Here is a 24,717-nt window from a genome sequence, read left to right as displayed (position 1 = left end):
GCTTCTCCAAGGTCCCGGGCTTCGAGGTCTCTCCCAGCCCTACCTGGAGATGCTGCCAGGGAGGGAACCTGGGACCTCCTCCCTGCCCCTGAGCGATGGGCCCGCCTCAAACCCCCCCCGGGCTGTGACCTCCCACATGTCAGAGGGCAAAAATCTTTCTGTACCGTGTGGGGAGAGTGCGTGCGGAGTGAGCCGAGTCTCTCTCCCCCCTAACTCTAGTGTCTCCATATGGGCCACAAGAGCTTTTGAGGGAGGAGAGCTGGTCTGGCGGTAGCAAGCATGAAATGTCTTCTTGGCTAAGCAGGGTCTGCCTTGGTTGGCATTTGGATGGGAGACCACATGTATGAGCACTGTCAGGTATTCCCCTTCTTAGGGGATGGAGCCGCCACTCTGGGAAGAGCAGAAGAAGGTTCCCAGTTCCCTCCCAGGCAGCATCTCCAAGAGAGGGCTGGGAGAGAAACTGCTGCCTGCAACCGTGGAGAAGCCGCTGCCAGTCTGTGCAGACAATACTGAGCTAGATGGCCCAAGGGTCTGACTCAGTAGATGGCCGCTTCCCACGTCCCTCTGCCACCCTGTGAAGTTGGCTGGCAGCAGCTCCAGTTCAGACAGAAGCAAATACTTCTTCACAGCATCCAGAATTAACTGATGGAACTCCCTGCCACCGTATGTGGGGGGGATGGTCACCAGCTTGCCCCCTCTCTTCCTCAACACAAGCTCCCAGCTCCAGAGGCCTTTGTACCTGTGCAAAAGGGGTGACGATCAGGTCTTCTCCATGCCTGCAAGCAGAGAGGGGGGAACGGGTTAGAGGCCCCCAGCCCCGAGCCGGCCTCCACGGACAGGGCTGTGGTGACACTGCAGGCCGATGCCCCCCCCACACACACACCCCGCCCCACTTCCACGCTTACATGTCGCTGGCCACGGAGGAGTTGCGGGACATGGCTTTGGGCGAGAGGTCGTAGTCGCTGTCCGAGCGATAGAGGAAGGACTCCCGCCGCTGGCCGTGTGGGGGGGCGCCCGGCAGCACCAGCCCCAGCCCCAGCCCCAGCCCCGGGTTGGCCTGGGGGTCCAGCGGGCAGCAGTTTGGAGGGAAGCCATTCTCCAGGTCAAAGCTGGGTGGGGGGAGAGAGAGGGAGAAGAAAGCCCCGTCAGGGAACTGCCCCTTGCCCGGAGGGGCAGGCCAGGCCCTCCGGCTGACCAGGCTTCGTCCCCGACGGCTGGTCTTTCCAGGCAGACCGCCTGTGGCCATGGAGGTTCCACTGGAATTAAACATCTCTAGCCCATTTTAGAATTCAAGGCATTCCTGAAAGAGCGACAGGTCTGTTCTGGGTGGGTTGTTGGTTTGGTTTTAGTCCTGCTTTGTTATTCAGAGAGACGGGCACCACAATTCCAGTAGTAACCGAGAGTGAAAGCTACTCCCTGTATTTAGATTGCAATTCAAATACTTACCATACAAATTATCAATTTTTATTTTTTATTTTTAAGGTGGTGGTCCCCCCCTCCCCCCGCCCGAGGCATTACTTTGACTAAATGAATTGTTTCTACGGAGCATGTCAATATATCTGGGGATCAATATATCTGGGGAACCCCAAGGAAACCGCCTTGGGGTTTTCTTTTAACAAAAGGCGGTATAGAAATGTAAAAATAAAAAAATAAAAAATAAAATCTGGGGGCAGGTGAAGACACCGGCTGCAGTTAACTTAGAAACAGATTCCAATTCTCATGAAAGTGGTCTAATCCGGAGCAGTGGGGAGGAAAAGCCAGTGGCCCTTTCCACATCATGTGGCATCGAGTTCCACCGCTGAATTGCACAGTGTGTCAAGGAGATTTCCTCCCGTCTGCCCTGAACGCTGCCCAGCAGTGTCAGTGGGTTTTCGCGTGATGGCCAAAGGAGAGAAACGCCCCTCTCCAATCTTCTACACCGCCACCGTGCCCCCCACTTAGCCGTCCTGGCTTGTGGGGCAGTTTCCTTCCCCCCACGGATGTAGATGGCAAGATGCCAGGCTGCTTGGCCAGAGGCGAGGAAAAGCCCCGGAGACGGCAGCCCCTGCCCTCTTCTGACCCACCTTTCCCTGGCATGAACGGGGCCCCACACAAGCAGCCAAACTCAAGAAGCGCTTCTCTCTGGTCGGGCGGCACCGGCTCTGGGTCCCAAGAGCCGCCACCCCACAACCATTTCCTCCTCCTCCTCGCTCCAGAAGGGCCCCCCCTCCCCGCACATGTTCCTGGCCGAGTCCCTTTGGCTGGGCTGGCCGGGAGGACTCCCTCCCTCTTGGCTCTGCTCCCGTTTCCATGATGCCGTGAGAAAGTGGCGTGTGTGCCCCGCCAGGGACAAAGGGATGCAGGAGGCAGAGGGCCAAGAGACGCCCGTGGGTATTGGCAGCGGGGGCAGTGGGGGGGGGGAGGCAGGCACCAGGAGTTCATAGGCTTGTAAGAGGCAGGGACACTTGGAGGTCATCCAGTCTAACCCCGGCTGCCCAGAGCAACTCTCTGATTCGTCTGGGGGCCGGAGAAGGCTGCCCCTCTTGCTCTTTTCCCAGCCTCCCCCTCAGCAATGTGGAGATAAGCCTGAGCAGCTTTGCAGGGCTAATGTAAGGATTCCCGAGAGAGCGTGCAGACAGTGCTGTGTAGACACTGAAGCGTGTGATGTGTGGGGTTATGAAATATGCATCCTGGGTGGGGACCAGAGAGGTGCTGCTGTGGTGCTGAGAGTCCAAAGAGACAGAGCATCTGTGCTTCTTTCCCAACGACCCTCAGGCCACCCCCATAAGAACCTAAGAAGAGCCTGCTGCACCAGGCCCAAAAAGACCCATCTACCCCAGCGTCCTGTTTCCAACAGGGGACAGCCAGACACCTCTGGGCAGCCCACAAGCAGGGCAGGAAGGCAAGAGCCCTCTTCCATGGTCCCCCCCCAGCGACTGCTATTCCAGAGGTAGAGTGCCTCTGGACATGGGGGTTCAACTGAGGCAGCATGGCCATCCAAACAGGCTGCTGACCCGTGAGTCAGGACACAATCAAACACAGAGCTACCGTGAAGCCCTTCAGGCCTATAAGAGAAAGGCGCCCCTCCACAGAGCAGCTCCTCGGACATCGCGAGCAGCCCGAGGGATCCTAGCTACCTTCCCCCTCTGCGCATCTCCCCTTCTCCAGCGCTGGAGCGCACAGCTGCCCGGTCCACTTTTCAAGGAGCTGCAAACAGGAGCACAGCTACCCCAGGAGGTTATAGCCGCCCCCCCCACCGCCCCTCTTCCGTGGGGATTAGCTCCTGCGTGACTGACACCAACTGGGGATTGCAAAGGCCTCTCATAAGAACATCAGAACAGGCCGTGCTGGGTCAGGCCCAAGGAGGAAGCCCCTCCAGTGCACAGTGGCCCACCAGATGCCGCCGGAAGCCCACAGCCAGGAGCCGAAAGGGGCAGGCCCTTTGCTGTGGCTCCCCTGCAGCTGGTCCGGGCAGGCCTGCAGTGGGGCACCCCCTGCCCACACGGGCAGGCCTGCAAAAGACTTTCCTGGGTGTGGCTCATGGGCTTTAAGCCCCGCCCTCAGGTGGGTGGGGCTTGGGGAGTGTCCCATGACCCACAGGGCTGCTTGCGCGGGTGCCAGGGACAGAGCTCGGGGTGGGGGGCAAAGGCCTCCAGGTGCCCTTGTGGGGGGGAGGAGCTGCTCCTCGGTGTTCCTCCCGGCCGATACGTACCCGATGCAGGAGTGTCTCCGGAGCGGGGACCGGCTACGTGACAGCATGGTCCTCGGGCGGCACCCGTCTGCCTCCCCTGCCGGCGATCCGGGCGGCTCATCCCTCGCCAGCTGGGCCCCCCCCGCCCCGGGCCACGTTGCCCGCTCCCCCCATGCCCCCTGCAGCCTCCTGTCCCGATGAAATGCATCTGACTCCGACACAATGGCCCCGCTTTCAGCCGGCTCACGTCAGCGCCAAAGCCTGGCCGGGTCACATAATCGACCGATTGTCTCCCCAGCGCCAGGCCCGAACTGGGTCACCGAGTGCATTTGGGCAGGGTGGGGGCTGCGCTCCGGAGAGGGGGGTCTCCCCCACCCAGACCACCCCAGAGGCGCGGCGGGGGTCTTCTGCAAGGCGGCCGCCCCCTCAGGCATCCCCGGCCGCCTGCCCATCCTGCCCGCGAAGGGATCGCCAAGGGCCGCAGGGCTGTCGAAAGCCCAGGAGGACAGAAACTCGCTTTCCAGACCGCGCGTGGTCTTTCTTTCCTTCGGGTTCATCTCTCCGCCGGGACCGGAGGGACAAAAGCATCCATTGTGGGGCCGAGTCTTTCGGAAAAACAGTCCGCCCTGGTGAAGGTCGGAGGGACGGCCCTTCCTCCCCCCCCCCACACACTCCGATGCCAGGCTCCGGTCCTCATGGACGCCGGTTGCGCCTGGCCTGGGCCTCATCCAACCAGAACTCAGGACCGCCACCCGGAGATGCTCCAGAAGGGAGGGCTGCCCTTTCTGCGCAGACAAGGCTGTCGAAAGAGCCCTGCTGGAGCAGACCAAAAGCCCAGCCAGAGGTCTCTGGGTGCCTTCCCCTCTTGTCTGCTCCCTCAGCAGCTGGTACTTAAGCTAGACTGCCTCTGCACAAGGAGGTTCTGCTCAGGGATCCTGGCTAAGAGATGTTGAGAGGCGTATTCTCCACCCATGGTTGGTGGGGAACCTTTACAGTTGCAGTAGGCCAGCTCCGGGGCAACGGAACCGCACACAACTTTGGCCTCAGGCACGAGGAGACGGAAAGAGGTGCCACCTTCTCCCAGAGGGCCCGTGTGCCGTTCCCTCGAGGAGGCCGCACTCTCTCAGGCTGCCAAGGAGCAAGGACAAGATTGTGGGCAAGCGCAATCCAGGGGAGAGCTGGTCTGGTGGTCGCAAGCATGACTTGTCCCTTTAGCTAAGCAGGGTTTGCCTTGGTTGGCATGTGAATGGGAGACTTGATATGTGAGCACTGGAAGAGATTCCCCTCAGGAGATCATGGAGCTGCTCTGGGGAGAGCAGAAGAAGGTCCCAAGTTCCCTCCCTGGCGGCATCTCCAAGCTAGGGCTGAGAGAGATTCCTGCCTGCAACCTTGGAGAAGCCGCTGCCAGTCTGTGAAGACAATACTGAGCTGGACAGACCAATGGTCTGACTCAGTATATGGCAGCTTGCTACGTTCCTCTGTTCCCCCAGGCTTGACTGAGGAGAGCTCGCCTCTACGGAGATGACGACAACAACACCTACCACTGATATTTATTTACAACAGAAGGTCCCAAAGCGGTTTACAGAGCGAAATAACCAATCGATACATAAGAGGCCTCCCTCTTCCCAAAGGGCTCACCGTCTAAAAAAGAAACACAAGATCGACCCCAGCAACAGCCACTGGAGGTTTGCTGTGCTGGGGATGGAGAGGGCCAGTTGCTCTCCCCCTGCTCAACGGAGAGAACCGCCACTTTGAAAAGGTGCCCCATTGCCCGGTTAGAAGGGCCGGCTTGACTACGGCCGCCTGCATCTGGCCTAGGTCTGAACAGGGCAGTCTCTCAGAGAATTCTCGGGTGGGAAGGGACCCTAGAGGCCATCTAGTCCAACCTCCTGCCCAGCGTGGGGATCTGCGACAGCATCCTGAGCAGCCTAGAACGGAGCAGGGCCGCCTCCTCGCTGTCTGGCCGAGGGCTGGGCCGGGCCGGGCCTCTTCCTCTGGCCTGTGCTCTCTTCTCCCGGATGGCCGTCTTCCTGCCTCCCATCCAACCCTCCCTGCAAGCTTCACCAGAGCCGTGAGCGGCACCCTGGGAAAGCGACACACCAGCCTGCCACAGCTGCAGCAGATGTGCCTGCGTACGTGTCGGGACGGAGCCGGCCCTTGGAAGCACAGGAGAGTGCGTGGGCTGGAGCGGCATCCCCCCCCCCGACAAACTGGGGGGGGGCAGGGCGGTTTGCATTTGGCTGAAGTCCTGCCCCTGTGTGGGTCTTTGGGAAACATTTTCCATCCCGTGGGGTGTTTGCTTTAATAGTGTTTGACCCGCCAGGGGAGGCGTGTTGAGAATCCGGCTCCCTCCTATAAATAGCCGCTGATATCGCTGGGAGCGGCTTGGCCAGAGGAGCAAGCGGGGGGGGGGGGCGGGGGGGAGGGAATCTGCGTGTGCACGGAGAAGGCAAGAGGCACTCACTTTGGTAACGGGGGGGGGGGAGGCACAGCCCTGTTTCTGCTGCCCTCAGGTCCAAAACAGCCACACAACAGTCGTGGCGAAACCCACACTCGGCCACACCAGGCCGTGGCACACACACACACAGACCCACAATCTCTTGTGCAGTGCTGAGATGTGTTGGAATGTAAGGAGTTGCCCCTGCAGGTCAGAGCAAAGGGTGTCTCTCTTGCCCAGCATCCTGCCTCCAGCGGGGGACAGCCAGAGGCCTCCAGGAAGCCCACCGGCAGGGCACAAAGGCAACAGACTTCCATACAGGTCTGGAGACAAGAGGCAGACCAGACCCCTTGTCTCCAACTGCTGGCCTTCAGAGATAGATGGCCTCTGGGCTTGGAGGTTCTACTGCCACCTGTCATGGGTGGCAGCTTGAGACAGGCCAGCGTACGAGCTGTGCTAGACCAGACCCAAAGTCATAAACAAGGAGAGACGAGCCCTGTTGGATCGGGCCAAGCCCGCATCTGGCTTCCACAATGGCAAACACAAGGCTTCCAGGAAACTCACAAGCAGGTGTGACGGCAACATCTCTGCTCTTTGTCCCCAGCATTTGGTATTCGGGGTAGAGCACCTCTGTACATGGAGGTTCAATCTGGCTGCCACAGCTAGTAACCATTTAGAGAGCCACTAAGCATACATTAAAAAACAAAAAACAAACGTGCAGGCATCGACTGCGGGGTGCTGGGCTTGGCAGCAATACAGTCATCCCTCACCAGCCGCTGGGATTCGGTTCTGGCAAAACCTCGCCCCTGGCAAAACTGTGGTTGGCGAGGCATTAAAGTCTATGGGAAACAGGGGTTAGGGGAACCACAACTGCAAAAAGACCTAAAAAGGTGGGGGAGAGACCAAAGAAATGCTAAAAATATCACCAAAAATCCTGTAATATCACCAAGCGTCACCAAGAAGAATGAACAGATCAAACCTCTGGAAATATTTTGAAAACGCCCCCCGCCCCCCATCACTCAAAGGCCTCTGAAATTGGCAAGGGACAGCCAGTTCAGCAAGATTTAGCAAGGGTCACCCAGAGGAATGAGCAGATCGGTCCTCTGAATCCCCCCAAAATCGCTGAAACCCCACCAAAATAACAAAACCCCCTAACCCAACACAGATACTCCGGTCGCTGTTGGCACGAGCTGCCACCATGTCCCATTCACAAGTACTCAAAACCGTGGTTGGTAAAACTGTGGTTGCAAGGGATGACTGTACATCTGAAAAGCGATTTGGGGGATCACAGTCGATCACAAGCCAGCAGCGTGATGCAGCTGCAAAAAAGGCCAAAGCGATTGTTGGCTGCATTAATAAGACCAAAATTTCCAGGCCAACAGCTCCACTTTATTCGTGCTCACAAATGGGATCCCATCTTGGAGTATCGGGTTCTGGTCACCACACTTTAGGAAGGATGAGACAGATTGGAACAGGTTCAGAGGAAGGCCGTGAAGAGGGGCAGGGGTCTGGAAAACAGGCCCCGAGGAAAGGCTGAAGGGACTTAGGCATGTGTAGCCTGGAAGAGAGGCCAGAGCGGGCCATGATGACACACTCCGAATGCCTCTTCCTACGTTGTTTTGACAGCTAAAGGGAACCTCCATGCTCAGAGGCAGTCTATCTCTGAATTCCAGATCCTAGGAGCAGACCCACCACAGGGGAAGACTATTGCTTCCAAGCTGGGAGCCTTTGTTTGTCCCCTGTTGGGAACAGGAGCCTGGGTTAGAGGGACCCACCGTGCTCTTGCCCGGCGATTCATTGCATCTCATAAGGTTCATGTCTTGCGAATCCTGCCCAAGCCCCTTCCCCAGTCAGAGGCGGGGGCTCTCGCTCGCCTTGCGCCAGCCCCCCACCGGAGCTGCCCCCAGCCCGCCCCCAAAGCTCTTACCCAAGCGGGTGGGCGACGGTGAAGCGCCGCCGGAGGCGAATGCTTTGGTTCATCATCATCTTCCTGAAGAGGACGGGCGAGTCGCAGGGTGAGGGGCTCGGAGAGGGGCCCGGGGAGCCCTGCTGCTTGGAGGGCAGCATCGCCCCACGGGAGCAGAAGACTCGGGGCAGCAGCTCCCAGGACTTGCTGCCCTGCTGCTGCTGCTGGCAGCCAGGGTCTGTCGGACGCAGATGCTGAAGCTGCCCGGCCCCGGCTGCGGTCTCTGCCGGGCCCGGCCCTACTCCACGCCGGGGGCCCCAGCAGCCTCAGGCTGCCCCGGAGTGGCTTCCGTGCCGGGGATCTCGCTCAGGGCCCCACAGGAGCCGTGCCGGGCCTCCCGGCGGGGGGGGGGGGGCTGCTGCTGCTGCTGGCAGAGAGGCAACCTCTCCGCGGCCCGAGCGGGGGCTGAGTGCTGGCCCAGCCCGAGGAGAGGCTGTGCATTGCACCGTCCCGTCAAGCGGCTGCTCCCAGGGAACTCGCTGCGGCTGGCCTCACCCCCAGCTGGGAAGCTAAACAAACGCTTTGGCTGGGGCCCAGCGGGGAATCTGCGTGGCCGGCCAGCACCCGCTCTTCTCTGTCTCCGGCAGAGGTCAGCCCGGGACAGGGGGGCAAGTGGCCCATCACTCACATGCCCGCCCCCCCCCCCGAGCCGGGGCTGCTGCCGGCGTGGGCCCAGAGGGCTCCTGGTCAGAACGAGGGGCCTCCCCACACACGGCGAGCAAACAGGAAGGAGACGAGGGCCAAAGGGCCGAGGCACCACCCCGCCACCCCGGTGCCCTTGCGAGTCCGATTACACCGAGGGATGGCCTCCGCGGCAGGTCTGCCCAGCAGCCCCCGCGCTCCCGGCAAATGTAAACACTTGTCCTGACCTTTAGCTGCGGCTCCGGGCCACTTGCAAATCGCTGGCACCTGCCAGGGGGAGGGCAGCGAAGCCAACGGGCTCCCTGCTGCAGAGGCCAGCCGGCCGGGCTAATGCCCAAAGGGAGAACGGCTTGTGCCCTGCTAGGTCCGGCACAGTTTATCCAGGCCACAAGGCTTGAGAAGAACAGGCTCTGGCCGGCAGCAGCAGCTCTGCAGGGTCCTGGGCAGAGACCAGCAGGGACACCCCCCCCACTGATCTGAGGCTGGGGGCTGCTCTCTCTCTTGATGAAGGGCTGGGTGGGGGAGGCACATCGGGGGGGGGGCTAGAACCTAGGCCCCTCCCCTCCCTTCCAGAAACCTTTCCCTTTCCCCCCTCGGGACAGAGCTGCAAAGCAGCCAGGCTGTGGCACAGGAGGGTATGGAGGAAGAGGAAGAAGAGGAAGAGGAAGGAAGAAGAAGAGGAAGAAGAAGAGGAAGAAGAAGAAGAGGAAGAGGAAGAAGAGGAGGAAGAAGAGGAGGAAGAAGAAGAGGAAGAAGAGGGAGGAAGAAGAGGGAGGAAGAGGAGGAAGAAGAAGAGAAAGAGGAAGAAAGAGGAAGAAGAAGGAAGAAGAGGAGGAAGACGAAGAGGAGGAAGAAGGAGAAAGAAGAGGAGGAGGAAGAAGAGGAAGAGGAGGAAGAGGAAGAAGAGGAAGAGAAAGAGGAGGAAGAGGAAGAGGAGGAAGAGGAAGAGGAGGAAGAGGAAGAGGAGGAGGAAGAAGAAGAAGAGGAGGAAGAGGAGGAAGAAGAAGGAGAAAGGAGGAGGAAGAAGATGAAGAGGAAGAAGAAGAGGAAGAGGAAGAGGAGGAGGAAGAGGAAGAGGAAGAGGAAGAAGAAAGAAGGAAGAAGAGGAAGAGGAAGAGGAAGAAGAAGAGGAGGAGGAAGAAGAGGAGGAGGAAGAAGAGGAGGAAGAAGAGGACGAAGAAAGAGGAGGAAGAAGAGGAGGAAGAAGAGGAAGAGGAGGAAGAAGAAGAGGAGGAAGAGGAATGCCTTCTGCCCACTTCCCCCCTCCTGCATCCCAGGGCCCTGGATCCAGGCTGCCCCCAATGGCGGCGGCGGCAGCAGCAGCCCTGCGAGGCAGGCTCTGTGGCAAGTCTCCATGGGCGAGGCGGGATATTCCCCAGGGGCCGAGAACCCGCTGCGAAAAGCGAGAGAGAGAGAGAGACAGGCCCACCCACAGCCAAGACCAGGCAGGCCCCACAAGGGGACGCTGGGCCTGGAGGGGGGTGGGTGGCGCTGGGCTGAATTCACGGCATTCCCAAACTGGCGGATACCTCGCACCTTGCCCTTTGAAGCCGGCCCCCTCTTCCCAAGAGCAGGGTCCAGGCCTCAGGGTCCCCTTGTTTGTTTATTTATTTATTTTACATTTCCCATCCCGCTCTTCCTCCATACTTAAGTTCCTCCTCACAACAACAACCCTGTGAAGTAGGCTAGGCTGGGAGAGAGAAGCGACCGGCCCAGAGTCAAACCCAGCAAGTCTGATGATTGGAGGGGGATTTGAACTCGGGTCTCCCCGGCCCTAGTCCAGCCCTCTCACCACTACACCACGCTGGCTCTCGGTCTGCAGCAGCAACCCGGAAGAACCCCAGAACAGCCCTGCTGGGTCTGCCCCGAGGAGGCCCGCCCAGTCCAGCCTCCTGCTGCCCACAGGGTCACACCAGATGCCGCCTCTGGGAAGCCCCCAGGCAAGGGGGTGGGAAGGGCCGGCCCTCTCTCCTGCGGCGGGGATCCAGAGGCATGGAGAAGGTTCTTTCGGGGAGGCCTTCGGGGTGGATGCAGGCCAGGAGGAGGTCGGAGAAGGTTCTGCCCCAGTCAGCCCACCAGCCCTGAAGTAGCCACAAGAGACCCTTGGAATTTAAGGGTGGCCACAACAGGCAGGCCGATGTGCTGCTATTCCAACAGGCCCCACTAGATGGCAGCACCTTCGCAGGCCAAACACCCACCTGCCCCTTTCCCAACCGGCTGCAAACCCAGTGAGCTTTTGCCACCCCTGCTCCCCAGAAGTGGCACACAGAGGGACATGTGGCACCTGGGCATAATAACACACTGCCTGGCAACGGACCGCCAACATTGCCTGTTTTAATTGTAGGGCTGATTTTAAATTGTTGCATTGCTTTAATTTTTTATATGGGTTTTAATTGTTTTTACGTTAACCGCCCAGAGACGGAAGTTTGGGTGGCACAGAGGTTTAACCAATCAAGTAAAGTGAAGTAACATAAAATAAAAGGAAAGGAAAACGGGCTTGGCAATAAGTGCTCGGAGAGGGACTGGCAACCTGAGCTCTGGCTGAGTCACTGGAGCCCCAGTGAAAGACCGCCCCTGCTCTTGCCAGCGGCTGGGCAGCCACTTCAGCCCGGACTGCAGCTGCTGTGCCTTGGCCGAGCAATCAACCCAAGCAACATGGCGCACCGCAAGACAAGACTCGAACCCGCATCTCCTCGGTGGCATGGCTGAGCCTGACGCCCTTTCCGAAGGACTGGAGATTATAACCCGCATCTCCTCGGTGGCATGGCTGAGCTCGACGCCCTTTCCGAAGGGCTGGAGATTCGAACCCGCATCTCCTCGGTGGCATGGCTGAGCTCGACGCCCTTTCCAAAGGGCTGGAGATTCGAACCCGCATCTCCTCGGTGGCATGGCTGAGCCTGACGCCCTTTCCGAAGGACTGGAGATTCGAACCCGCATCTCCTCGGTGGCATGGCTGAGCTCGACGCCCTTTCCGAAGGACTGGACTGGCTTTCTGCAGTGGATGGTGCTGCTTCTTGAGAGGTGGGGCAGGGGGGGCAGCTGCCCTGAGTCGCCTGGGCTGGGGCATCCATTCTGCTTGGCCGCTGCCCTGGCTGAATCCAATTAGCTGCAAGCAGCCACTTTGGCCTAATTGGGTTAGCCTATGAATCCAATTCATTCTCGTTGAATGCACGGCCTTGCCGCCAGCGATCTGCTCAGCCCCAAAGGATGCTGGGTGCACATCTGAACCTCCCCGCCCCCCATATATGGTGGGGGGGGAGAGAGAGAGAGAGAGAGAAGGCTGGGAGTCAGAAAGATCATCACTTGCCAGGTCCGGCTCCCCGCCAAGAGCTCTGGGAAGGGCTTCCATGTGGATGGCACTCACTGACCACAGCTTAGAGGCCAAAGAGACGCCACACGGCTGGAATCCCCAGGATCTTTTCCTTTCTCAAAAATCAGCCACTGGGGGCCGGGTGGGAGAGAGCCAGTGATTTGGCTGCAGAACAGGAAGAGCACAGGGGGGTGGGGGGGTGAGCGCTAACCCTTTCCAGATACCGATTCCCCAGTCTAAATAGCCTCCTCTGAGGTTGCTATTGGTCACGGAGGGGGAAAACGTACCCCCCCTTTTTAACTGGAGAGATGCCAGAGGTTGGACCTGGGACATAGGAAGCTGCCACAGACAGAGTCAGATCCTTGGTCCAGCTAGCTCAGCATTGCCTACCCAGACTGGCAGCAGCTTCTCCAAGGCTGCAGGCAGGAACCTCTCTCAGCCCTGTCTTGGAGATGCTGCTGCCAGGGAGGGAACTTGGGAACCTTCCTCTGCTCTTCCCCTGAGGGGAATCTCTGACAATGCTCACACATGTAGTATCCCATTAAAATGCAAACCAGGGTAGACCCTGCGTAGCTAAGGGGACAAGTTATGCTTTCTACCACAAGACCAGCTCTCCTCTCTAAAAGGCGAAGCGGCCATATACCGAGTCAGACCTTTGGTCCATCTAGGTCAGTATCGTCTACCCAGACTGGCAGCGGCTTCTCCAAGGGTGCAGGCAGAGGTCTCTCTCAGCCCTCTCTTGGAGATGCTGCCGCCAGGGAGGGAATGTGGAACCTTCTGCTCTTCCTAGAGCGGCTCCTTCCCCGGAAGGGGAATATATCTTCCAGGGCTGCTTACACATCAAGTCTCCCCTTCGTATGCATCCAGGGCTTCGCGAAGGGGACCAGCCCAGCTCTCCTCTCTGCATGCCAGGCCCTGCTTCCCAGCCAGAAGGGACGGAGAAGGTTGCCTCCGACTTGGTCCCTCTGGGTCAGTCTGCACAGGCTGGCAGCGGCTGCTCAGGGCCGCAGACCTCTCTGAAAGAGAGGGATCTTTCTGAGCCTCCTTTTCAAGTGGAAATGTGGCAGATTGTTGACCCCCAGGAGGAGGAGCGCAGGTCTTGAGGTAGCCAGCATGAATGGTCCCCTTTGCTAAGCAGGGTCTGCCCTGGTGTGCATTTGAAGGGGAGACCCCATGTGTGAGCATTGCAACATATTCCCCGGGGGGGATCGTGGGGAATCCGCTCTGGGAAGCGCACCTGCCTGCCTGCCTGCTTGCTTGCAGAAGGCTCCAAGCTCCCTCCCTGGCAGCAGCATCTCCAAGGTAGGGCTGAGAGAGACTCCGGGAGAAGCCGCTGCCAGTCTGGTCGGCAACCCGGAGCTAGACGGCCCAGTGGGCTGACTCCGGATCAGGCAGCTCCCTCTGTTCCTGTCCCCAGAGTGCAAGGCCTGTGCTTGAGGCCAGCCGGCTTCCAAGGCTCTGGAAGCTCACGCTGCGGCGTCTTCTCCCTGTGAACCACCGCCCCCCCACCCCCCGCAGCCTGCCTGGTGGAACCTCGTATACCTCCAGAGGGGTTGGCGGGCCGCAGACTGAGCCGGCCGCCAGCCCTGGGTTCTCCCGGCTCCTTGCCGAATGGAAAGGGCTTGTTTTACAAGCCGCCCACCCGAGCCGATGTTCCTTTCCCTCTGTGCGAGAACAAACAGCGTCTCCAGAGGCGACAAGCACTAAGTTGATTAAAAGAAAATGGCCAGAGGGCTCCAGCTATATGAGATTTGGATCCCACTCTCCTCCGATCAGGACCGGGAGGCAGCTCTCCCTCCCTCCCTGGCGCGGAGACGCGGCCACGGATCTGCACATCCGTGGGAGGGCCCGAAGCCTCCTTCCGACTCAGCTGAGCCTCCTGCCTTCCCCCCCATCTGGGGGGCTTTGGGGGGTCGTCGCCCTCTGCGTGGGGTGTGTGTGTGTGTCCAGCAGAGCTGCCCAAGACCGCCCCGCGGGCGAGGAAGGACTCAAAGCGGGGAAGGCATCGATTGGAGCCGCCCTCGGCCAAGCTGAGCCGCTCCACTTGATGATGCTCATTTTTAACATCCACCGCCAGGCAAGCAGGCGGCCTCCAGTAATTGGATCCAGCGACTCTTCGGGTGGCCTCTTAATCGCGCGGACACGACCCGCTGCCCCTCCGCTCTTCAGGCCTCCCACGCAGCCAAGATGGGCCACGGCCGAGCAGATTCTCCTCCGGAAGTGGGGCGCCCAGTGCCAGCTGCCCGTGCAATCCCGGCGGGGGGTGGTGGTGGTGGCACAAAACCATGCAGGGTCTTTTGAGTCCGATGGAAGACGCCATGAGGCTGGCCAAGGAGGGGCCCGGAGAGCCCAGGGGTTCCCGTCACTCTTCTCGAACTGCACCGCTTGAGCTCCGGCATTCTGCTAAGTGATCTTTGTGTGGAGGCCCTGATGGGGAGCCCGAGAGGAGAGGGGCAGCCGTCTCCAGCCGCAGAAGCCGGCTCATCTTTGACGGGGCTTCGCAGAAATGAGTCAGTTGCTCTTTCAGCCGCTGAGAGGATTCTGTCTCCAGTCAGAAATGAATTTCCCTGGCCTCCGTACACACCGAAGAGAAGGGATGGATTTTATGGAGCGATATCCTAAGGAAGGTGCTGAATCCTGCACCGGGGCATTGCATGCCGCCTCATTCGCAGCACAAGCCTAAGCTGGCTGACTCTGGAGTAAGCACTGGCTTCCATGCAAGAGAGTCTGGTCCGCTGACACCCTTCATGGCTTAGGACCAGGACCCCTGTGGGCTGCCTTCCCCTCTGCGCATCTGGCCAGGAGGGTCTTTCGCTTGGCCGGCTCCCACTTCGCCTTCGGAGGGGCTTGCTTGTGGTGGTGCCCCCTAAGGAGCGGGGCGCGCTGCCCCAGGAGTATGGAGCCCGTAGGGGAACTGGCGACAGAGCTGGAGGAGGCGGTCAGCAGGAACTCAGGAGGGGGACCAGGCCAAGAAACAGGGCCAGGACCACGGACAGGTCTCTGCAGACTAGAGGGGTCCCCAAACAACATGCTAGGACACTGATCCAGCAAGGGATCAGGGGTTCCTTGTCCCCCATCCCCGCCCAGCCCAACCGCCCATTTTTTGTTTTAATTTTGCCACTGGATTGATTTCTGGCCGTTTAAATCCTGTTTGTAAACCATCTCGAGCTTCCTCGTGACTAGAAAGACAGGACGGGTTCTTTTAAAAATATGTATCCATAAAATTAAACAGAACCTCTACGACGCCAGCCTCAGATTTTCACGGCAAGAGGAGTCAATGCTATAATCCACAAGGGGCTTAAGCACACTAGTCCTCTTTCCACTACTCCAGATCTGAGCACCCACAAACTCCTCCTGCCCACAAGAACCCTCAGACCCCTGGAATTTTAAAGAACTCTCCCACCTCCTGCCACTCTGCACCAGAGAAGGACGAGGCGGTCAGGCAGGAACTGCTGCTGCAGAACCACCAGTGCCTTCCCAGAACGCCCCACCTCATCCCCACTGGGACAAAGGGTCCCATTTCAATTGCTACCCCACCAAGGATCTCAAGCCACCGCCGCCCCCCCCCCCCCCGCCGGCTGCCACAGAGGCAGAAGGTCCGCTCTTTTGCTGGGAAGAGGCATTCCTGGGCTTCATGTTGTGACAGCGAAGTCGGAAAGAACACGGACGGATCTGCATCTCCGGGGCCATGACGGAATCATCCGCCTGGGGGTTTAATGGGCAATGGCTCCAGATGCCAGGAAGAGCCTTGTTCATTTCCTGGCTCTTTGATCCCTTCCTGCCTTGTGTGCTTACAGATTATTTCGCCTCTTTCGAGTGGCAAGCTGGGGAACTCTTCCCTGAGCAAACCTAATTTCTCAGCGAATGGCAACGGCACAGCCGAGTTCTCGCCCGGAGAATAATCTCTGGCTTGCCCCCTCTCTCTTGTAGCTCTCAGGAGCACAGAGTCAAGCAAGCAAGTGGAGCGAGAGACATGCTTGTCCCTCTCTCCTAACTCTAGAACCCAGGTTCCAGAGTGTGATGGGCAGGAGATCCAGCACAGACCAAAGAAAGCCCTTCTTCACACCTTGTGGAATTCATGGACGGAACTCACTGCCACAAGATGGTGGTTACTGGCCCAGATGCCTAGAGAAGGGGATTGCAGAAATTTAGGAGGGAGGAGGAGATGCTCCCTTTCTTGGAGCATCCTCCAGAGGGCACCAGGTCACAGATCCTCCAGCCAAGGAGGCCTGAGTGCGAAGTCTGCGCATGCTGCACTGGCCATTCGGGATCCCAGCTGGGTCTCATGGCTTTCTCTGCTGCTCCTTGGAACCCCGGGTGGGGGGGGTGGCTCAGCAGAGGCTGACTGACCAGCCGGGGACCCACAGGCTCCAAGGGGCCAGCTGCGTGCTGGCCAGAGCCCGCTCCCCCCCGCCGGGGTCCTGTGCACACACCAAGGGTGGGGTCCTCCTCCTCCTCCCCCCAGGTAGGCCCGTTCACTTCTGGCTATGGGCACAAATGGGTCCTGGCAGGAAGGTGGCAGGAGAGGGCTGTCTGGTGCTGGGAAGCAACCTGCTCTTGTTCTCCATGGCCACTCGGACGGCAGCACCATCAATGAGCCCGGTGGGGCTCACACCGTCCAGAAACCTGACAGCCTCTGCGAGGCACTCAGAGACCAGGTCTCTGTCCACATCCACGCAAGAGCAGAGGGACAGAGTCAAGCAGAGACACCTCCCCCCCCCCACCAGCCAGGCGCCACCGTTGATGCCTGCCTGACCGCTGGGTGCCGCCTCCTGCTTGGTCCCGCTTCAAGGCAGCAGAGCAGGAAAGGGGCCTCGCTGGGAGAGACCCGGCCTCCTTCCACTCCTGGGCACATTCAGACAACAAGGCGACACGGAGGAGCTGCCGGCATGAAATCCGTGCTGGGTTGGGGCTGCTTTTGAAATGTCGTCACTGGTTTTTATGTCTGATCCCCCTCCCCCCGCATTGTACTACCGTTTTGGGGAAGCCATGTTGGCCTTTTTGTTTATTTTTAAAGCAAGATCTGGACAAATTAAAAGCAATGAACAAGCAAACAGACCAAGCCGTGCATTCCCGTGGAGGCTGGCCAGACGTCCGGGCTGGTGACTCAGCCGGTGCTTTTTCAGGGAAATCCAGGCATTGCGGGATGAAGGCTTGTTCCCAAACAAAAAGCACAGGCATGAGGCTCGGGTGATGGCAATCCTGGACTGGGGTGGGGGTGAGTGTGAGGGGGAGCTCCTCTCCCTTCACCTCACTCCCCCCCCCATAAATGGGCACCCAGCAAGGTCTCTGCCAACTTGGTCCTTAGAAGTGGATGCTGCTGAATGCTGCGTGCTTATACCGTTTTTACACCCAGAAATCTCCTCCGCGCAAAGGACCCATGGACCTCACCTTCCGTTCCTTTTGCTCATTTGCATCTCCTGCCAGCACACTCCTGATGCTTGCAGCAGTGCTGACACAACTGTGGACACAAAACTCACTGTGGCCCTGCACACAACTGCATCAGGGCTCCCCCTGTGCCATGTTTAAGGGATGCACCCCTATGCTCCTGCACATCATTGAAGGACAGGAAACAGAGGGGAGGGATAAATGGAGAGTTTTCACAATGGAGGGAGGTTGGTAGTGGGGTCCCCCAGGGATCGGTACTGGGGCCGGTGCTTTATTAATTTATTCATAAATGAACTAGAAGTTGGGGTAGGCGGCAAAGTGGCCAAATTTAGCAGACGACCCCAAACTATTTTGTGTATTGAAATCCAAACGAGGTTGTGTGGAGCTTCAAAAGGCCCTCTCCACAGTGGGGGAGTGGGTGACAAAATGGCCAAAGCAGTTCAGTGCAAGCAAGTATAAAGTGATGCATTCGGGGGCAAAAAACCCAACTTCACATATATGCTGGTGGGGTGGAGAACTCATTAAAAGTGTCGACCCCAATGTGTGACCAGTGTGGAAAACGCCTATTCCATGCCTTTTCATGAAGAGGATTGGAAATAAAACTGCTAATATTATGATGCCCTTATTAAAAAAAACGATGGTGTGGCCACACCTGCAGTACTGCGTACAATTCTGGTCACAACCTCATCTAAAAAAGGACATTGTAGAACTGGGAAAGGTGCAGAAGAGGGCAACCCAGATGATCAGGGGCCTGGAGCACCTTCCTTAGGAGGCAAGGCTACAACACCTGGGGCTATTTAGGTTAGAAAAAAGACGACTGCGGGGAGACATGATCGAGGTCTATACCATCATGCATAGTGTGGAGGAAGTGGAGAGAGAGAGATTTTACTGCCTCTCACAGAAGACTAGAACCAGGGGTCATCCCATGAAATTGATTGTAACAGGACTGGCTAATTACTGTCAGTTTTGCTGAGTCATGACATTGGTGTTGTATTTAAGAGCACAGTCACCACTGTATAGCACTGAAGCTGATGTGAAACGTCAAAACGTTTGCTATTTTAACATCTGTCTTATGTTTTGTTTTATTTGTGCATGAAAGAGGTCTTGAAAAGTTTGTGTTCTTTTGGGGGATGCCTATTTCATCGCTGTTATACCATCTTATTCAAATTTAGAACCAACAAAAGGAAGTACTTTTTCACACAACACATGATTAGCCTATGGAATTCTCTGCTACAAGATGGGGTGTCAGCCAACAGCCTGGATGGCTTAAAGAGGGGTTTGGATACATTAATGGAGGAGAGGTCTATCAAGGGCTACTATGGGTCTGAGGGCTATAGGCCACCTCCAGCCCCAGAGGCACGAGGCCTCTCAATGCCAGCTGCAGGGGAGCAGCAGCAGCAGCAGGAGGGAGGGCAGGCCCTCCCCTCTTGCCTGTGGGGCTCCCCGGAAGCATCTGGTGGGCCACTGGGTGAAACAGGAGGCTGGGCGAGAGCCGGGGCTTCCTTGGGCATGAAACGGCAGGGCTCTTCGGATGTTCTCAAGGCATGGCAAGCAGTGGCCAATGGCACCTCTGCAGCGCTGCTCTCCCCAAATCCAGAAATAAGCAGTGCCGATGCGCCAGTTCCACACTGGAAACAAGAACCAGTAATCTGGATCTCCAACCTCTGCAGAGAAGATTAGATGGCAGCTTCAGAAGCCGAGAGGAAGAAGAGCTGGCCAAACCAGGCCCTGGAGCTCAGCTGGTCATGCCCAGCAGCAGGCAGCCTAAGCCCAGAAGGTCTCCCTCTCCCTGGCTGCCCTCCCTGTGCCAAAGGGCCTGCGGGGGGGGGGGCGGGGGGAGAGGCAGCCAGCAGCTTTCATGAGGACTGGCTCTGGCAAGAGGGGCCCCCCGTCCTGCCTGCCTGCCGGGCTTCTGACATGCAAAGGGGAGAGGCTCCATCCTCCGCCTCCCACGCCTCGGCGGCCCTTGTCCAGCACGTACTCCGGGCACCATCTCAGAGGGGATCCTAGAGCTGGAGAACCTTGAAGGGGGAGGCGGACGTGTCTCTGAGGCTTTCCTGTGGAGGGAGGGGAGGCAACGTGGCAGAGTTTGCTAAAAGGAGGCAACGGCGAGGCTGGGGAGACCGGATGGTGGGGCTTGTAAATGGACGCAAAAAGCAGGGGGACGTTTTCCTCCCGCTCTCACCACACGAGAAGCCACCCAACAAAAGTGATGGGCAACCATTTCGGGGGGGGGGCACACACACAGAAGTCTCTCTTCACACAAAGCAGAAGTAATGCACGGGATCTGGTGGCCACAAGAGGTGGCGACGACCCTCCGCTTTCAGAAGATCAGACAGATTCATGGAGAAGAAATCTATTGGCTGTTCTTAGCTGGGATCACTAAACGGAACCACCAAGCACAGAGATAATCATGCATGGAGTGGAGAGAGAGGCATTCTTCTCCCTCTCCCATCACACTAGAACCAGGGGGCATCCCATGAAATTGATTGCCGGGAAATCTAGGACCAACAAACGGAAGTACTTTTTCACACAATGCATAATCAACTTGTGGAACTCTCTGCCACAAGATGTGGTGACAGCCAACCACCTGGATGGCTTTAAGAAGGGTTTGGATATAACTTCATGGAGGAGAGGTCTATCAACAGCTACTAGTCAGAGGGCTATAGGCCCCCTCCAGCCTCCAAGGCAGGATGCCTCTGAGTCCCAGTTGCAGGGGAGTCACAGCAGGAGAGAGGGCCTGCCCCTTTCAACTCCTGCCTGTGGGCTTCCAGAGGCATCTGGTGGGCCACGGTGTGAAACAGGACGCTGGACTAGAGGGGCCTCCCTGGGCCTGATCCAGCAGGGCTGTTCTGATGTACCTTGGAATACTAGCTGCTGGGAGTGAACCCGGGGAAGGGCTCTTTCCTCCCCGCCCAGCCGGCGGGCTCCCCAAAAGCACCTGGCTGCTGCCCACTTCAAGCAACACAACGCTGGACTAGATGGGCCTCCAGTCTCCCAGCAGGTGACATTTGGTGTGAGCACAATATCCGCCCCCCCCTCCCGGTTCAGAGGCGCCTGAAAGGGCCTTCAAGCCTCTTGGTCCTGCTTTCGCCCCAGGCAAGCAAGTCCGGCTGCACATCCCAGGTGAAGAGGGCCAGTTTAACGCCACCCATCGTCCGAGCTGTCCTGGCAGTGAGTGGAGGAATTCCTTCTTGGCCCTGCATATGGCAGCCTGCAGCGAGCCGAGCCAATCCACAGGAGTTGGGAACGGGGGGGGGGGGCTCTGTCTTTCGGAAGCAGCGGGGTCAGTCGTAAGGTGGGGGGGCCCCTTCAGATGCACCCTGACTCAGCAACTAGAGCACCCAGTTAGCCATGAATCATACGCAGAGGAATAACTGATTACTCATATCACGTCAGGCTTCTCAGCCTTCCAAGCATTCAGTGACCGAGCACTGAATCACAACGAGCAGCACATACACACACACACACACACACACACACACACACACACACACACACACCCCATAAGAGGGACTGGGGGATGCCATCAAAATCCAGCAGAAGCAAAATGCGCAATTCCATTCTATGGGACTCATACTTCACACGGGGGTGGAGCGGATTTCCCCCTCCTGTACTGCATTGGCATTTCACTCTGGGCTGTGTTCTGCTGCTCCTGAATTTTTGTCAAATTAGGAGGATCTCTACCTAGCGTTCTTGGAATGTGCGTTGCTGACCACAGCTTTCAGCCACCAGCCTCTCTATTCCCTTTGCGTTACCGAAGTGCACGGAGAAAAGGAGCCAGTCCGGCTGTGATTGTACATGGAACTGTGTTCGAATTGTGCGTGTGTTGGGGGGGGTTCTACCCATGTGTGTGCACTCCTGTGCATCAAGAAAGCACCACACCAAGTGAATGTGGACGCATTAACGTCACTAAGTCTTCACTGGAATGGAAATCGGTTAATCCACTGAACCTTCTTGAAATCCAACGAGAGCCCAAATTAGGAGCCGGACGTTTGTTGGGGACGCTTGCGGTGTGGTCCGTGGTCGTGGCTGCCAACCACAGGCAGGTCTACCCATCCAGACATGCATTTGCTGTTCTTTAAACCAGATGCGTGGAAGGCTTCTGCACAGCAAGCCACCTCTGGAGCATCCGCGGGCAGCAGGTTGACGAGGGTCTTCTCCAAAGAGGAGGCGGTGTGCCAGCCCCAGTCAGTGATCAGCCCCCTACCTGTCCACAATGCAAGCTCCTCCCAAAGAGGACAGGATGGGCATCCTCCAAGAGGATCAGCAGGCCACCTGCTACTAGCTGACCATGATGGACCACCTTAGGAACAAAGGAAGCAGCCTCCGACGGAGTCAGAGGTCCATCTAGCTCAGTATTGTCTACCCAGACTGGCAGCGGCTTCTCCAAGGTTGCAGGCAGGAGTCTCTCTCAGCCCGATCTTGGAGATGCTGCTGCCAGGGAGGGAACTTGGAACCTTCTGCTCTCCCCAGAGCGGCTCCATCTCTTAAGGGGAATCTCTTCCAGTGCTGCTCACACATCAGGTCTCCCCTTCCTATGCAACCAGGGCAGCCCCTGCTTAGCTGCGGGGACCCGCCACGCTTGCCACCCTAAGACCACTCTCCTCCCTTCTGCTCCAAGGCCAAGCGGAAAGCCAGGCGCTGGTCCTCGTCAGGAGGAGAGACGGGCTCTGTGTGCAGCCCAGGGGTGAAGACAAGAAGCCATCCCCACGGGAGGGAGCACCCGGTGGAAATGAGATGTGGGGGCCGAAGGGAAGGAGGTTCGTGGTGCCAGTTCCAGAGGGCCCACAGCACTGGCACGCTTGGCTGGCGGAAGGTCCCAGGCCCAGTCCCTGGCATGGGGACGGTCTGCCCCCCAGGTCGGCAGCTGCAAGGCAACTAAGGGCAGGTGCTGGAGGAGGAGGAGGGCTGCCCCTGGCCGAGCAGTGGAGCAGGCTCCAAGCTCAGTCCCTGGTTGGGAAGGAGCTCCGCAGGAGGAGCAGTGCTGGCCAAGGCTCCCTTCTCACTCTGGCAGAGAACTTGCAGAGCTGCTGCCGACCTGGGCTGAATTCTGTCTTGGACGGAGCAGGGGGTCTGGCTCAGCGCGGCAGCTTGAAATGCACCCTCTCTCTCCCCGCTGTCTGCCCTAACCACATGCACACAACCCCCATCGCCGAGTTTCAAAGCGGGAGTGCTTTTTTGAAAAAAGCCATTTTTAAATGAAGGTTTTAAAACGCACACGGGGGGGGGGGCTTCCTTCCCTGCCAGAACCACAAGCGTCATCGTGGGGTCCCCTCCCTTGACTCAAGGCAGCAGGGAGAGGCAGGGCAGCCCCCCCCCGCTTATTCCTGGGAGCCACCAGCCTGAGGCCCTCCTCAGAGCAGCCTCCCCCCCCACAGGCCCAGCTGAGTCACGCGGTGGGGGGGGGCGGGGGGCGGCTGGCACTACGCTGGGGGTGAGTTTTCCCTGCAGCCCAACAGCACTCGGTGAGTCACAGCTCCAGCGGCAGAGAAGGGGAAGCCATCCATCCCGGGGCGGGGCGGGCGGGGGAGACAGAAACCTCTCTCTCTCTCTCTCTCTGGCTGGCTGGCTCCAGGTCCAAGCCCCCCCCCCCGCCCGCCCGGCCATGGAGAGCAGCTGCAGCCGCTTGAGGCCAAGTGAGGCTGCCGGCGGGGAGGGGGCGGGCGAGGCGCAGCAGAGATGCCCGGAGCCCCTTCGCCTCAGCCGGCGGAGCGGCAGGCCTTGCTCGGCCGGGGCAGGGGCCCTGAGCCGCCGCCGCCGCCATCCTGCGCTGGGCCACCGTCGGCACAATCAGAGGGCTCAGGGAGCCTGGTGGGTCGGGGAGCCCAGGGCAGGGCAGGGCAGGCTGGCTGCCTCTTCCCACACAGCTGGCAGCAGCGCGGGGTGGGCCACGGCAGCCTCCAGCCCCTGAGCAGAAGCCCTGGGGGGCGGCTCTCCTCCGCCCTGGGGACCCCACCCCACCCCTTGCCCAGGGTGCAGGCAGAGCGCCTGCTTTGCACACAGAAGGTCCTCCTCCGTTCCACCATCCTCGAGACCTTGAGGAAGGCGAGTCTGAGGGGCTGGAGAGCTGCTGCCAGTCAGAGCCCGGCCAGCCTGAGCTAGAGGAACCCAAGGCCTGACTCGGGAAGCAGCTGCTTCCTATTTAGGGGCGGGGCGTAGCTCTGTGTCTGTGCAGCTGCTCTGCAGGGAGCAGGACTGGGGGAACCCTCTGGAGAGCTGCTGCCAGTCAGAGCAGAGCATGCTAGTCCATGCCAGAGTCCGACTCAGCAAAAGGCAGGGCATCCCAGCCTGCATGGGCAGCGGTTCAAAGCGGCAGAATGCAAGAGAGGAGAGCCGGTCTGGGGGTCGCAAGCATGACCTGTCCCCTTGGCTAAGCAGGGTCCACCCTGGTTGCAGATGAAGGGGAGATGCGATGCGTGAGCCCTGGAAGATCTTCCCCCGGAGGGGATGGAGCCGCTCTGGGAAGAGCATCTCGGTTCCCAGTTCCCTCCCTGGCAGCAGCATCTCCCAGAGAGGGCTGGGAGAGAGACTCCTGCCTGCAACCCGGGAGAAGCCGCTGCTGCCAGTCTGTGTTGACAATACAGGGTGAGATGGACCGAGGGTCTGACTCAGTAGATGGCAGCTCCCGATGTTCCTAGACCCATGTGCCAAGTTCATCCTGAGCACCCTGGGGCAAGCTGGGGGTTCTGTCAAGGGTCCCGGCCCAGCCCTGAGCACCATTTCAGCACCGCCACTCTTCACCAGCGGTGCTGGCAAGATCCATGAGAGGCCCTCCCAAGGGCTGCGCCGTGGTGCCAAAGGCCACGGGGTCAGCGTCGCCCCGGAGCCCAGCCGAACTGGCAAGCAGCCCTTCCCTGGACTGGCGGCTTTGCGGCTTCTGCAGTCAATAAGTTCTCTGTCTGCCAAGGGGTCACAGACAGGCCAGCAGAGAGTCCCGGGGCGGGGGGGGGGGGCAGGAACAGGTTGGATGTCATTGGCATGTGTCGAAGGATCTGGAAGCCTCCGCGGCGGCCGGTCACGTCACCGGGGAACGTAAAGTTGAGCCAACCACGTCGGTGCCGACTCCTGGCACCCACAGAGCCCTGTGGTTTTCTCTGGTAGAATGCAGGAGGGGTTGACCGTTGCCTCCTCCCACGCAGTGTGAGATGATGATGCCTTTCAGCATCTTCCAATATCGCTGCTGCCCGACAGAGGTGTTCGGACTAACAACCTCTTGCTCCCTAGGCAAGTTACTTCCTGGTGGTGCCACTAGCGAGCCAGCGTGGTGTAGTGGTTAGAGGGCTGGACTAGGACCGGGGAGA

The 24,717-nt window shown here is 58.9% G+C and overlaps 1 protein-coding gene across 4 annotated transcripts in view; it reads right to left on the bottom strand.

Annotated features, from left to right (window-relative positions):
• LOC128343156 (cAMP-specific 3',5'-cyclic phosphodiesterase 4C-like) overlaps window positions 1-24,717 on the bottom strand; it is a 59,277-nt gene that overhangs the window by 14,802 nt on the left and 19,758 nt on the right. For 2 of the 4 annotated variants that reach the window (XM_053291724.1, XM_053291725.1), the window contains 2 exons: window positions 906-1,109; window positions 740-776 (listed from right to left, as the gene is read on the bottom strand). In XM_053291724.1, the coding sequence (XP_053147699.1) occupies window positions 740-776; window positions 906-1,109 (241 nt within the window). Of the gene's footprint in view, window positions 1-739; window positions 777-905; window positions 1,110-3,691; window positions 3,822-8,034; window positions 8,849-24,717 lie in introns of those variants that run through there. The other 2 variants (XM_053291726.1, XM_053291727.1) reach the window with 2 other exon arrangements.

The sequence above is a fragment of the Hemicordylus capensis genome, chromosome 2 (genome assembly GCF_027244095.1).
Source record: "Hemicordylus capensis ecotype Gifberg chromosome 2, rHemCap1.1.pri, whole genome shotgun sequence".
NCBI classification, from domain to species: Eukaryota; Metazoa; Chordata; class Lepidosauria; order Squamata; family Cordylidae; genus Hemicordylus; species Hemicordylus capensis.
Note: the sequence above shows the minus strand (reverse complement) of the source record. Positions and strands in the feature narration are given on the sequence as shown.